Source organism: Diplotaxodon limnothrissa, linkage group LG9 (assembly GCF_057381915.1).
Source record: "Diplotaxodon limnothrissa isolate DT_005_m linkage group LG9, D_limnothrissa_male_GT1.1, whole genome shotgun sequence".
Classification (NCBI taxonomy): domain Eukaryota; kingdom Metazoa; phylum Chordata; class Actinopteri; order Cichliformes; family Cichlidae; genus Diplotaxodon; species Diplotaxodon limnothrissa.
This window is the reverse complement of record NC_140604.1, coordinates 27,699,270-27,714,029: the sequence shown is the minus strand read 5'-3', so window position 1 is coordinate 27,714,029 and position 14,760 is coordinate 27,699,270. Positions and strand designations below refer to the sequence as shown.

General features: G+C 40.0%; 1 protein-coding gene across 2 annotated transcripts in view; it reads right to left on the bottom strand.

The window, feature by feature from the left end:
• Positions 1-258: 258 nt before the first annotated feature.
• The window catches only part of neto1l (neuropilin (NRP) and tolloid (TLL)-like 1, like), a 78,792-nt gene continuing 64,290 nt past the window's right edge, over positions 259-14,760 (bottom strand). Inside the window, exons 7-11 of one of the 2 annotated variants that reach the window (XM_085362432.1) lie at positions 14,323-14,405; positions 12,569-12,714; positions 7,101-7,214; positions 2,367-2,994; positions 259-346 (exon numbers count right to left, since the gene is read on the bottom strand). In XM_085362432.1, coding sequence (XP_085218558.1) covers positions 259-346; positions 2,367-2,994; positions 7,101-7,214; positions 12,569-12,714; positions 14,323-14,405 — 1,059 coding nt within the window. Of the gene's footprint in view, positions 347-1,344; positions 1,406-2,366; positions 2,995-7,100; positions 7,215-12,568; positions 12,715-14,322; positions 14,406-14,760 lie in introns of those variants that run through there. The other variant, XM_085362433.1, reaches the window with a different exon arrangement.

Sequence of the window (14,760 nt, the reverse complement as noted above, 5' to 3'; positions counted from 1 at the left end):
CCTGATCACTTGAGAATCTATGATGACACATATGTTTCTAAATGTCCCAAATCTAAAGTTCAGGAATGATGTTTGTTGTAAAGGTCCAAAGCTTCTGCAGTGAGACATCTGCACTGGCTACCGAACGTAGAGCAAAGAGACGATTTTCAAAACTTTGCATCTGCAGCAGTTTCATCTAGTCTTCATGTTCATCTTTGCACATTTAGTTTGTTTCATCAAATTGTCCCTTCATCATCATCATCAGCAGCAGCAGCAGCATCATGCTGGTGTAAATCTCCGCTCCGTTTTTTCATATGTCAGTGACGCCCGTTCGTACTGATCCAGGATTGCACTATTCTCAAGAAGTCTACATGATGGAGACAATGCAACATAATGCAGAACATAAGCAGACACACACACACACACAAACACACATATGTATATCAGGACAGCACATTTTTTCACAGTAGAAGACAAAACAGTGGGTAGCATTTTATGTGGCTACTCCATCTTACGCAGGCATGAAGCTGCAAGCATGATCTTATATATCGCTGAGTCACATTTAAACCAAATGAAACTTTAATTGTCAATTAAATTCAAATATGAATCAGAAAAGTTACATACATTTCAAATGTATGCATTGCTATCGTTGTTTCATATGATGCTTTTTGCAACTTCATGAAAGCACATTTAAGGAGCATACGCACATCAAATGTTACACACAGCTATAAACACTACGCTTCGCAATTAACCAAACACAAAATCAAATACTACCACTGATCATGCAAATCTACAGAGGACTTCTTTATGAGTGTGTGATAAGTAAAGACTAACAGGATATTTACATCATCTCAATGTGCCTCCTTTAAAGCATGTAATGTGATGTTGTAATAAAAACATTTGAGTGTGTGCTTTTCCCTTTTGGGCCTTTATGTGAACTTAAGTGAAGTATGATTTTCCGTAGGCTAACTAAGGAGAGCTGGGAAGGGGTTAGACATATTAACTGATACCAGCACCAACTAAAGATGAAATTGGAGAAGTCCATGCTAATGAATATCCACTGAGTGACTTAATGTATGCCTTCAAGGGGAAGAGGACATACAGTAAACTTGAGCATCACAAAGACTTCAAACAAACTCAACACGGCCAAGATGGCTGCAAGCAAGAAAACCATCTTGGTAAAAATGAACAATTCAAACATAAACATAAAAAAATAAAATAAAATATAAACCTGCGCAAAACAAAAAAAAAATCACAGAAAAATAAAATACATAAAAGTATATATTAACTGGGCAAACGATGGATACACAACAACATATAAAGATGTTGATTGTTGGATAAGGGTGCTTACCTTGAGATTGTCTCTTAGACCCTAGTGGTGTTGTACTCTGATTCATGTTTGCTCAAAGAGCCAATGAGGCAGAACCTGAAATATCATGGCTCTTTCATTTAATATCAAACTCCTTTTGCATAGAGAGATCAAAATGCATAATGTGCTACAAAACAGCAATAAACGTCATTAGTGCTTTGATGGCGTCTGAGAGCCAGGCATGCAGACTTGGTAGAAAATTAATTCAGTTGGAAACACTCTGCACAGAGCACATAGAAAGTGCATGCAGGAAAACCTTGCATTTTTAAAGTTTTTCCTCCAAAAAACCCAAAAACAAATGTACTCTGATTCACATAGTGATTTTGTAAACATATACAGTTGCTTTTCAAGCAGTCACGGTACAAGTACAGAGTAAAATCTTTTTTCTATAGAAAATCTTGCTCATGCCAAAATAATGTGCTACTGGATAGAGATTACAAGTTATCTTTTTTTTTTCAGTTATCACAGTTAGAAATACAAATGCGTATTTTATAGCAAACTGCATTCATTTGAATAGATGTCAGTGAATTAAATATCTCTGTGAGGCACCGATTCAAGCCCTTGTGGAAAACTGTCAAACCAGACGATTACAGAGTTATCATCTGCTAAATTGAGGTCTGTGTCTTCTTAAAGATCTCTGACAAACCTCAAAGCACAGTAGAGTTTAGAGTAGGAAAGCTGTGAATCAACATTCATAAAAAGCTAGCTGGAAGAGGGTTTTTTTTTTTTTTTTTTTTACATTTTCAAGGATTAACATGCAAGACGGGACAAAGACATATTTGTCCTTTGTATTGCAGCCCTTTGAGAAAATGTTTTTAATGTAGGAAAAAGGGGAAATAACAAGGATCAATGCAAAAATAAAGGTTATTGTAATATCAAAATAATAAACGAAAATAGGAAGCTAAAATGAAAGGAATGCAAAAAATAAATGTAAATATCCCACATATATCTCAAAACATCCCCATAGTTAACTCTGGGGTTGTTGCTCTTCCCTGATCAGAAATCTATGGATACTGACCGCTGTACTGCCTTTTCGTGGCGTGAAAGCCGGTGGCTGGTGGTGGGAACTTCTTCCAGGTCGTCGTCCAGGTCACATCCATTGTCTGCTGCCTCTTGTGAGTAGCTGTGCTTCATGACCAAGATGCTCCTGCGATTTCCCGTGGCCGGCAACAACGGCCGCACTGCCATGGAAGGCTGCGGAAGGTCTGTGAGCAGAGTGGCAGCCGCAGCATCACGGGCGCTCAAGTTGCCCCGGCTCTCTCGTGCACTGAGTGACAGCTGGGATATGTGCGCGGAGCCGGGGTTGGAGGAGGAGCCACAGTGGTGATCGCGAACGCAGTGGGAAGAGGCACGGCGAAGGGCGTGGTAGTTCTCAAAGTCTTCAGCCAGGTCGACTAAGTCTGCTGAGGCCGCTGTGGGTGTGGTGGCGCTCCGTAACGTACACAGCTCATAGTGAGGTGGCTCAAAGACCTCCTGGAACATGGTGGGGTCAAAGTCCTCACGTCGCAAGATATACTTTTTGCGTGGCTGCTTGATCTGGACAATAACAGAGATGATGAGGAGAATGAAGACAATGCAACAGGTGACGCCAATTATGGTCCCATTAGTGTTGTTCAGGTTGTCCAGGATGTTGGCTTTCCTCTTTTCTGTAGTGTGGGAGAAAAACAGCAAAACAAAAAAGGTAAAGTTTTTTTTTATGTGAATGCAATATAATCCTGAGGGATTTACTAAGATAAACCCCTCCAGGAAACAGTGTACAGTGTTAACACTAAGAGCCTGATTTAACTTACTTTTAAAATGTATCTCGGGCAATTAGACCAGAAGTGGTCAGCAATGATTATAAGTTAAAACAACCGCCAAGACCTGCTGTGATTCAAACATTTAACCACTTCACACATTTGACCACATGTCTTTTGTAGGCCACATATTTACATACATACAGTGCTGTAAAAAGGTGTCTTTTCCCCCTTCCTGATTTCCTGTTTTTTCTATGTTTGTCACACTTAAATGTTTCAGATCATCAACAAAATTTAGAAAAAGACAACAAAAGTAAATACAAATGCAGTTTCTAAATGAAGGTGTTTAATATAATGGGGGAAAAAGTACAAACCTACATAGCCCTGTGTGAAAAAGAGAAAAACTGTCATGGTTCTCAAGATCTGGAGAGGTCGCGGTGTGTGTGGTTTTTGTCTTCGCCTCTCCCACCAGGGTGGAACTGGACCTTGATTCCCCGCCTCTGAACCCCCCCCTGAACACACACCTGTGGCTCATTCACACTGATCCTGGCAGACTACTTAAGTTGGCAAGAGAGGCTGCTTCCTCGCTGGATCGTCACATTACCTAGCGCCTCGCCTTCTAGATTCCCTGCCGTCTGGATTTCTGTGGATGTGTGTGAGTGAGCATGAGCATTTTGGAGTGGACATTCAGAGTGAGTTGTGGATTAAGTTGAAGAGGAGTGTATGTACCCCGCCTTGGACCTTCCCCTCGGGCCCCCCTCCACCCCCTGGAGCCCCGTGTTATCTGTCTCACTGTATTTAAGTAGATATTCTCACTTGGTGCCACACTGTAAATAAACCCTCACCTTCTCTCTAAACTAAGCCACCCATAGCAGTAACAACTGGAGGGTTTTCGAGAATGAACCGCTGTTCTAAGGTCATGCCACAGCATCTCAATCCTCAATCGGACAGGACTGGACAGGTCAGGACTTTGACTAGGCCACTCCAAAGTCTTCATTTTGTTTTTCTTAAGCCATTTAGAGGTGGACTTGCTGGTGTGTTTTGGATAATTGCTCTGCTGCAAACTCAAGTGCGCTTCAGCTTGAGTTCACAAACAGATGGCCGGACATTCTCCTTCAGGATGTTTTAGGAGACAGCAGAAGTCCTCCATGCAGCAAAACAGCCCCAGGCCATCACACTACCACCACCATATTTTACTGTTGGTATGATGTTGCTTTCCTGAAATGCTGTCTTACTTTTACACCAGATGTAATGGGACACACACCTTCCAGAAAGTTTAACTTTTGCTTCGTCAGTCCACAAAGTATTTTCCCATAAGTCTTGGGGATCGTCAAGATATTTTCTGGCAAAACTGAGGCGAGCCTTTAAGTTTCTTTTGCTCAGCGGTGATTTTCGTCTTGGAACTCTGCCATGCAGGCCATTTTTGCCGAGTCTCTTTGTTATAGTAGAGTCATGAACACTGACCTTAACTGAGGCAAGTAAGGCCCTCGGTTCTTTGGATGTTGTTTTGAGGTCTTTTGTGACCTCCTGGATGAGTCATTTCTGTGCTGGTCAGCCAGCCACTCCTGGGAAGGTTCATTACTGGTCCATGTTTTTGACATTTGTGGATAATGGCTCTCTGTCTTCACTGGAGTCCCACAGCTTTAGAAATGGCTTTATAACCTTCTCCAGACTGAGAGATCGCAATTACTTTGTTTCTCACTTGTTCCTGAACTTCTTGGACCGTGGCATGATGTGTGGCCTACTTTTTGGTCTATCTTTTGGGGTTTTTAAAAATAAACACCTTAATTTAGAAACGGCATTTTGTGTTTACTTGTGCGATCTTTGTCTAATATTTGATAATCTGAAACAATTAAGTGCGACTAACATACAAAAATAGGAAATCAGGAAGGGGGCAAACACGTTTTCACATCACTGTATCTGTTTGGTCTTTAAGGAAAAAAAAATGAAAATAAAACTTTGTTTGTTGTTTCCTTTTTATTTCATCACATGCCCTTTTACAAATGACTTTCGTCCTGCCAGCTCAACCACTAGAACAGCCCGTACAGCCATATTGATTCTTGAAACACTTCATTTCTTTGCAAGCCAATCCTAACAAATGCTGCACTTGACTGTTGACAGGTGGATGAAAAAAAATAATGGTTAAACGACTTAGTAGAAGTCACGCAGACAGAGCAGAAATCTTCAAAAGTCAGCTTGACACTTTGGGGACATGTGATTGACACTGGATACAAAGGTTGTGGTAACATTTTAAAACCAAGTGCAAATAAGACAAACACAACTGAATGCTTTTTAAGCCTTTCTAAGAGAAAGGGAATGAAGCATAATACAAGTTAGTTAGCATGCCTTGTTTACTGTAGTACAGCACAAGCCTTGATAACCAGCACATTTTGCATCACTCTGAGGATTTCATACTGGTTATTTTGTGGGGGAACAGTGTGAACTAACACAGCTCAGTCCTGCTCTATAGGATTTTCTGCTTACAGTATCCACTTCTAACTATCCGAGTCCAACCAAACTGAACCATTAACCAGGTCAGCACAAATTTGTAGACGCTAGAAGAAAAAAAAATCTCTAAACCACAAAACAAAAATGTCTGATGAAGAGATTTTGCCATGCTTTACTTTAGACTTGAGTTTTTATGTTAACTTAAGCTGTCTTACAACATTATAACATCAGTTAGAGATGTGCATCGTCAACCAATTAATGAAACTTTTTAGTGGTTATTGCCTTAATTGCCTAGCTAGATAGCAACATGAAAGCTGCCGCTTACACTGAAATTGGAAGCATGCTTTTGTCTGAATTTAAGGACCAATTATACATAACATTAGAAGAATTTCTAAATGGGAATTAGTGATGGGATGAGCAAATGGTCTGGTATGTCCTTTAAAAGAGCTTAAGCTTAAGATTAAGTGACTTCCATGAATTATCAAACAGATGGACATATATTTTATTACAGGATCACAGCTTTAGTCTATTTATAACACGGGCTACTATAAAGACATGCACACGCACACACACAGTACAGAGAGCCAATCAGGGTGACATTTAAATGCTTTATGAACTTGTAGTGCAGTGGACTGAGCTTCAATGACAGCAAATGGTTACATTCAGACATGTAAAGGAGAAAGAAATGAAACTTGACATTTTACTGCTAATGAGGACAAATGTGGGGCCAACACTCTACCAGAGCAGAGTAGGAGTCTGAGAGACAAGCCCTCTTCTTGCTGATTTCTGCACAATTTCAAACTCAGACTGTAGGCTGGAAAGGTATCTGGTAGTCTGAGTGAGTAATAGGTCACGCAGGATTTACCTAATTGATAAAATTTGTCAGCGGTTCTGCTTAAAGCTTCAGAGGGTTAGAGTGCACATTCAGAATACGCAAGCATCTTTTCTGTGCAACTTTTCGATCTGAGGGAGAAAATATATACAAAAAATAATATAGCAAGAACACATCTTACTTGCAAACCAGGCAAAACACTTTAATAGTCTAAAAAATACATGTATTGAATAAGAAGGATGCTGCATTATAAAAAGAAAAAAAAAAACCCTGAACTAGTCAATTCTTACTCCACTTTCTTAAATTACTGAATAAGATCAAGGACACTGCAATCAGCAAACCTCCTCATTATAAATTATGAACAGCCAGTAATAAGATGTTTGGGATCAATGTATGGATTTGGTGGCATTACAATTCTGAGAGGAGTGAAGGACTGAGCGACAGAGGAAATGAAAAAAATGGGCATTAGCTCAAAATACGGGACTACAAAGGACAGTGGAGGGGCATCAGCTTGGATCAGTTTGACAATGGGTTCAAATTTGGGTGAGGGAGGAGAGGGAGAAGGAAGAAAGGGGGTGGCATATAGCAAGAAGTGGCAGGTTTCTCTGTGTGTCACTCTCCATGGTGCTGAAACATTAAACATCCACTCCTATCTTTGTGTGTTGCTGTGACTAGCTGTTGGAGATCTGCTAAAGCTGTGACATGAGAGGTCAGATAACTACACGTAACATCTCACCTTTACACTGGTTCTCATCCCAGGGGTAGACACAGTTCTGTATGCCATTACACACGAGTGTGTTATTTATGCACATGTTACTGTGACAGAAGAAGGCATCTGCATCGCATGGAGCTGGAAGGGGAGAGAGCACAATGAGCAATTAAGACATTAAAGAAGTTTATTTATATTTGCACATTCAGTTCACAGGACAAGTTCAATGCAATTTTTAGTATATTTACCATCTCTAAAAATAGCAAACACAAAGGACAATTACATGCGCTACTGTACTGATCATTATAAGAAGTAGAGCAGAAGTCCAGCGTGGCAGATTTTCAGACTCAGTTCAAACCTGCTTCCCCTGAACCCATCTGTTCTTCATGAATTTTCATTCTCACCCTCCTCTTCAAACAACTTGTGGATATGAATGAATTTCTTGTTATGTGTGCGTATGTGTGCGAGCTGTATGCGGGTGAGTGTGCGGGGTGTCTGGAGAAAAAGTCATGACATTTTACAATCATTTGCACACACACACCCAAAACAAATCCTTTCTATTTATACTGCATGTTGTTTATTTGTTCACCGTGACACCCGCCCCCATGGTGTGACCTGTCGGAGACACAACATTCACGTGTTTTGTCTCAGTGTGAGGAAGAAGAGCCATTCTTCAGAAATTCATCAAATCAATGTGCTGATGTTGCAAGCTATTATACACTGTATTTTCACGTTCACGTGAAAAAGATTACTGTATGTAGTTAGGTGAAAAGCTGAGTACACCCTTCTTGCTTCCCTATGATTTAAGAGGGTAAGTAGCAGCCAGGTGCTGCTAATCAGACACGTTTGATTAAATGATCACGAGCAAATTTGAGCACCTCTATAAAAGCAGATGTGCAACATTCAGTTGAGTGTCAGGACAATGCTGCAGTCTTCCCAATTGATGTCTTGGCAAAATCATCCCAAGATGAGACCTTGGGATGTTCAGAAAAACAACATCTACATCTCAGGCTTGCCAGGGCAAAGTATGGCAAGTTTGGGTTGCTAGGAGAAAGTCTCTTTTCTCTAAAAAGAACCTGGAAATCTAAACGGACCATTTTCTGGGTGTTAAGTAAGAGGTTTCTGTTTAACACTGTATAAACTATTTGATGCCATTCTACCAGTCTAAAGCATTTACACACATGGTTGTAATTTTGTAACTGTGTTACTTGGAAATTAAAAAATAAACAAGTTAATTAAAAGATAAGATATTGACCTTTTTACTATTTATTCATTGTAACTGATAGATGTCTTCTGATAGATCACCTATATATGTATCACCTGACCCTCCTGTTATTTTGCAAAAGTATCCCTAAAGCATACGAAGCTGAATATGTCTGCTCCATGCAGCTTTATGTGAAAAGGATGCAGAAAGCAGAAGTAATGCAGGATCGCTTTCAGTTTCTCTGTGTTTTAAAAGTGAGTGACATGTGAACAGAATGGCTCTGTTTAGCTGCTGGCTGTTTTGTTGCAGAGGAGCTGTCCTTCCCTGGTCTCTTGCATGTCTCTTACTTTCTGTCTTTATCTCTCACCTTCTCCCCACTCACACACAACACTGGCACTGGTGCTAAAGCAGCTTGCCAGTGGTATGGCAGAACTGGGGACTATTTGACAGCGTTACCGCTGTGATGTATGGCTGTTTTCATCCCAGCTCTCATCCCAAGTGAATAATAACACACCAAATTAGAGTGACTTATCTGTATCTCTCTCTGTAACCCATCTTGTCTGGGCCTTTGCCAGCATTTCCTGAGTCATATTGGCTCTCTGTGTGTGTTCTAATACTCCTCTTCTCATTTTCTGCCCCCAGCCTCAGTCTGTTTTTCTAATCCTTTATGTCATGTAGTACACTCCACACCAAAGCTGTGACAGTTTGTTTTTGCTAACAGCCACCAGAGGGAGCCCACGCCTTCTCGTTTTCCACTCAAGGCAGGGTGAGACCAGATGTTATAAAGAGCGTGATCCACACTAATCTCCTGCTAAATTAATTTCAAGACATTCTGTAATAAAAGTGCTCTTTTGCCCACACAGAAATGTCCACAGTCGCTGCTGGAAGCATAAATTAAGTCGTAAATGAGTGGCTGATGAAAATAGTCTGGGTGTCTCTGCAGAGCGGGGTCTAAGAGCAAAGAGGTGTCTGCAGTGAAGTGCTATAAGCAACACCTGGTTATCATGAATCTTTAAATTCAATCTACTGTAGATGTCTGCTTCGTGGGGTTTTGATTTAAAGTGCAGTTATAATATTTCTATGAGATGAGTTTGATGAGTCTCTGTTTTTTGTCATAAGTGATTTTTTAATAAAGATCTTTTTTGTTTGGTACATGGTAACACCTGCAATAATGCAAGCTCTCACGTGTTATGATTTGGGATAGTCAGCTCCTACCTGAGTCTTGTTTTTTTTTTACCCATAGAGTTATTTTCTGTTACTCTACGGCCTTTTTGATGCTTCTTTTTTATTTTCTGCTATGATTATCTAGATTTCAATACTGCTGATAATAAATACAGTAACACTACCCAGCAGAGTGCATCTGGTACTGGTTTTTTACAATGTCCAGCACTACAGTCTCTCCACAATCCTCCCAAAGCATTCTAACTGCAAAGCAACAGAGTGCCTACAGTTGATATAATCTAATCTAAGACCAAGCACGCTGACAGGCATTAGCATATTGTGTTGGTCTCAAACTCTTTCATGCACACAGTAAAGAAGCTTTCCTATAGGTAAAAAGTGACATGTGTAGTGAAGCCAGAGCAAATTTCCATCTGCAACCCGGGAGACGTGTTGCAGATGAGCCGTAACAATGCTGACAGCTGAGATGTCGCAAGCGTACATTTATCACCTAAGACATAATTGGTTCTTGGGTAGAGGTAGGTATCACTTATGCTTCACATTTGTAACTATATACTACCTTCATAGCAGGGCTGTTTATGCGTTTGTGTGTGTGCGTGCATGTGTGTGTATGTGAGAGAGAGGATGGAAGCAGTAAAGTTCAGTGCTAGTGTCAGCAGGTGTAAACTCTTCACAGATGGTAAAGCTGCATGTTTGTGTTTGAGAACATTGCGTTTCCCACATGAGCAGTTTGCCGGGTGTCAGCAGGTCTGAACGGTACTCTAAGAGCCGCTGGTTCCACTGGGAACCAACGGCTGGGAACAAACATCCAATGGTTTAGGATCTCCATGGCTGGGGAGCACTTATGGTAACAATTGGGCTATAAGCAGCTGCATGCGCGCACAGCAGAGTCACTCATCTGCAGTGATCACATAGGGCATGAAAGCCATTATTTTTGTTTTCATATCAGCTGGTTTTTGCCGTTCTGAGCTTTCATTTTTCTTTTTGTTACATTTCTGTGCAATAAAAAGTAATTTTATTCGTTAAAACTAAATCTAAACTATATTTTGACATTGCTTTTTCTAAGCTTGCATTTGGCTGTTTAACGGGGGATCTTTTATCTCACATAAATGTTCAATGACTGATTTAAATAGTCGGAATATATGATGAGTTCATTAAAAACAAACAGCAGAAAAATCAATGTTTTGTTCATGTAACTGAAACAATAGACCCGAGGGCACCTGTTCAGTAAATGTGTCTAACAATATCAAATACAGTGCTTTTCAAATTTATCAGACCACCTGTCATAAAAAAACCCACAAACTTTTTAGAAATCTGCTAAAACCAAAAATGTTATTGTCAAGGGGAACAATTAACTGCTAAAACAAACTCTTCTCTTCAGGAATACATGTTATTAACTGTGCTTTGGCATCTTAATAAAAAACAATATAGTACGTTTCCCAACACAGAACACCACTTTATACACATCAAATAGAAGCAAATACATCTGTCCTGAGAGTGTAAAACAAGCAAAGTCTGAATTGTTTAATTGTTTGCGTTTTTCGCAGCTCTGGTACATTAGTGCATTCACTGTTGACAGGGTTGCTGCAGTGCTGCTGAGCTGTGGTGGATGCTGCTCTAAAGGCTGAGGTCTGGCCGGGGATCGCCTGAGTGACTTAGGCAGAGGCGTTGCCCCGGCAACAGCACATCCTGGCTCTGCTTGGTGAAAGGGCCTCACAAAGGGGACACTGACTTCACAACGTAAACAACTCTGTCGCTATTGCAGTTGCTTACTGATTAAGCTAAGCACAAGCACACAATAAACAGCCAATGAAGACAAGGTGCAGGTGTGTAAAGTGATAAACAGATTGCAGTTCAGTCTTTTATTAAACCTCTCTTTTTATGAGTTAATGGTTCTTCTCACAAATGATAATGTCAGTGGTTCCAGTCCTTTTGAAATGGCAGCAAAAAGCATTAAAATAACTTTAAAATGCAGTAAGTCTTTCATTTAAACAGTTTGAAAATAATATTCTAAGATTTTTTTCTTATCCTATCTACATTCAGAAAGAAGCCCCATTCAGTTTCTGAAATCGCTCAATAGTGTGCAGCTGCGTGCACCTATTTCCTCGTGTCCTTGTCATTAAAAGGCACCGACTGATGCTGACACGGTGTAGACTAATGGGCCCCAGACCCTCTTCCTTCATGTCGCTAGTACAAAGAATGGCCTCTCCACACGACTATCTCTATCAATGAAAATCCGCTGAATGAGAAATAGACAGACTTTGAGTGTGCTTGTGTGAATTTCAAACTGATTTTTTTCTGAAACAAGACAGGTAGATGTGAACATATTGTAGGTTTGGTGCAGTCACAGTCTCTACATATTTTAAACAAAGGAATTAGCTGGTGCAGATGCTCCACCTGTGTTAATGCAGCAGAGCTGAACTCAAATCCACCTGTGCTGTCATCTTCACATTTACCCACAGGCAAGATTCCCTGTGATGGAAATGGTGTTCGGTGGTTTCCTGCTTGCTGCTGTTTACATTGTTATGAATCTTAATGGAAACTCATTATAGACCATTTCCTATGACGAAAGATTCCAGATGAAATATGACCAATGTGCAAGAATCACAGTGATATCTCTGATTGTGTTTTAAAACTCGTTATAGGAATAATTCTGCAACTGAACAGTGTGGGAAAATGTAAATGTGGGAAAATGTAAATGCCTCTATAACCTGCGATTACTAGGCAACCAACGGGAATGCAGCATGAAATTACACACTGATCGACACTCAATTAAGAAGAAAATCTAGTTGAGGCAAAAGCCTTGTTTGCACGATGTGTCGACCAGCTGTTATTATGACTGCACCGCGGGGGGTTTAGCATGAAAAACAAATATCAGAGGACGTAATAATGTATCATGTGTGTGTGTGTTTCAGCAGGTATTTGCATTGCACTGTCTGCACAGACCAAACGTGATCTTGTACTCAAGTTTCTTAGGTTTACATAAACTTATAAGAGTGCAGAAATCTCACAGTTTGGACGTGCTTTTATTTTGGCGACTGCAATTAAGCAAAGACCAGACGAAGAAAGCTGCCTAAGCAGGAAGATCACACTGCAGTAAAGATCAGCTTACGTTCTTGGTAGGTTGTGAAAAGGATGCGGAAGCGACTTTTGCGGCTGGCCTCGTCTGCCCACATCCTGATGACTCCCAGCGTGGAAACCAGCATGATGTCGTTGGCCACCGTGGAGCAGAACTTGCTCTTCAGGTCTTCCACTGAACTGAGACATGACGGGACGAGATAAGCATGCATACTTTATTATCCAGTAACATAGGCAGTCACTGTGCATCTTAATAATCCACAGAGTTGGAAAGAGCAGTCGTGGTACTTTAATGTTTGGTTTTGTTTTTTCTGGGCTGTTATCGTCTGATCACTGCTAAATATTCTGAATCTCTCAAGATAATAAACTGCCGCTGAGCTCAAGTGTGTAGTAGATAGTGATTCAATTATATCCTTATCTCAGTGTATCAAATATTGTTTTCTTTAATCTGGATTTCAAAATCTCATTATTTGGAGATTAAAAACAGGTTACTTTATATTAATAGACTTGTTTGTGAGAAGTGCGCGAGAAGCAAGTGTGCAGCTTGCATGCTGTGAGTTAGATAAGAAGATCAATACCGCTCTCATATCTGTCCTTAAACTGCAAATCTACAGTCAGCAGTTGGTTAGTGTAGCTTATCATGAGGACTGGAATGGATAGCCTGACCTGGTTCTACCCACAGCTAATAAAATCCAGCATCCAGATCCTCTAAAGCAGGGGTGTCGAACATAAAGCCAAGGGGCCAGAATCGCCCAGTCGGGCCTAATGGATAGCTTTAGAAAATGTGAAAGAGGTCTTACATTTTTGGACAATTAAGTGTATTTTAATAAGTTTTAGACATTTTGACATTGTCTGTAAGCTCAGTGTTATAATTACAGGACAGTTTTTGAACTGTACACATTTATTTCTTACAGCTAAAGCCCAAACAGTCATGCTGACACATTTCTTTCATTTGCTACAGCAGCATTTATATATCATGTAGAAAGACTGAGACGTACTGTTGGAACTGACCTTCTTTCTCTTATAATGAAATATCTCTATTAAACCTGTAGTAAAAGTCCGGCCCACTCGTGATCAGAGTGGGCTGTATGTGGCCCTCGACATAAAACGAGTTTGACACCCCTGCTTTAAAGCTTGCTGCCTAAACTTGAAAAGAAATCCTGCCCAAATTCCTGAATTTAAATAATTTAATTGCATGTAAATTTTCCATGTAATTTTTTTTACAATTTAAAAATTTTACATTTAATCAAATTTGATTAACTCGATTGGTATACATTCAGTTTAGAGCACAATTCCCTTAGTAAAGAATTATTTGAATAAATTAACCTTTTAAAATATTTCCATTGCATGTTACTCAAAATTATTGCTTCATGTTTATTGAGGGAGAAGACTCCCACTTTTGACTGCATAAATGGAAATTATGAAGTTGTGATGTTACATATGCTGTAACTTGACCCTTTCCAGTCATTCAGCTCAGTTCATCTGTATTTCCCATATAGACATGAGTAGCATCATTCTTTTTATCTAGCTTTCATCAACAAAGCCAATATGTGATTACCCTTTAACTCAGCTAAAATACTTAAACAGTTTCCTTAAATTAAAATAGTTTTTTTTTAGGCGACTTCAATTTCATGTTTTCAGATCAGAAGCTCATGAACAGCACAAAGTTGTTATATGAGGATAAAGTAAAGTGAGTGAAGTGATTTATACAATTGAAGATTTAAAACAAAGCCCTCTTGTGCAACAAGAGCATGTCACATTAAAGATGTACAAAAAAAAAAATCACACCTGCCGCCATCATACACTGCCACAAAGTTGCGCTTGCATTCATTGGAATTTGCCATCTCATAGTCGAGAAAACGCAGGTAGATCTGTCCGAGGAGGCAGAGAGGAGGGAAAAACAACAAAGAGAAGAGAAAGAAAAAGAAGCGATCAGGCGAGGAAAATCAAAGGACACAGTAAGATTTGGAGGTGACAGAAGAAAGATGTGAAGCAAACAGCGGAGAGGAGAGACAAGTGAGAGAAAAGATTTCAGCTCTTTCCTATTACTGCCCGGGCATCTCAGTCATTATCCAAGTGCCTGATATAGCAGCCCTGTAATGAAATAAGACTGACAGACAGCAGCTAGCACAAAGTCATTACATACGCATTTCAAATGAAGACTCAAAGACAGACGGAGTCTATTAGCTTTGCACTCATTATCCATATCTGTTGAGATAAAGAATT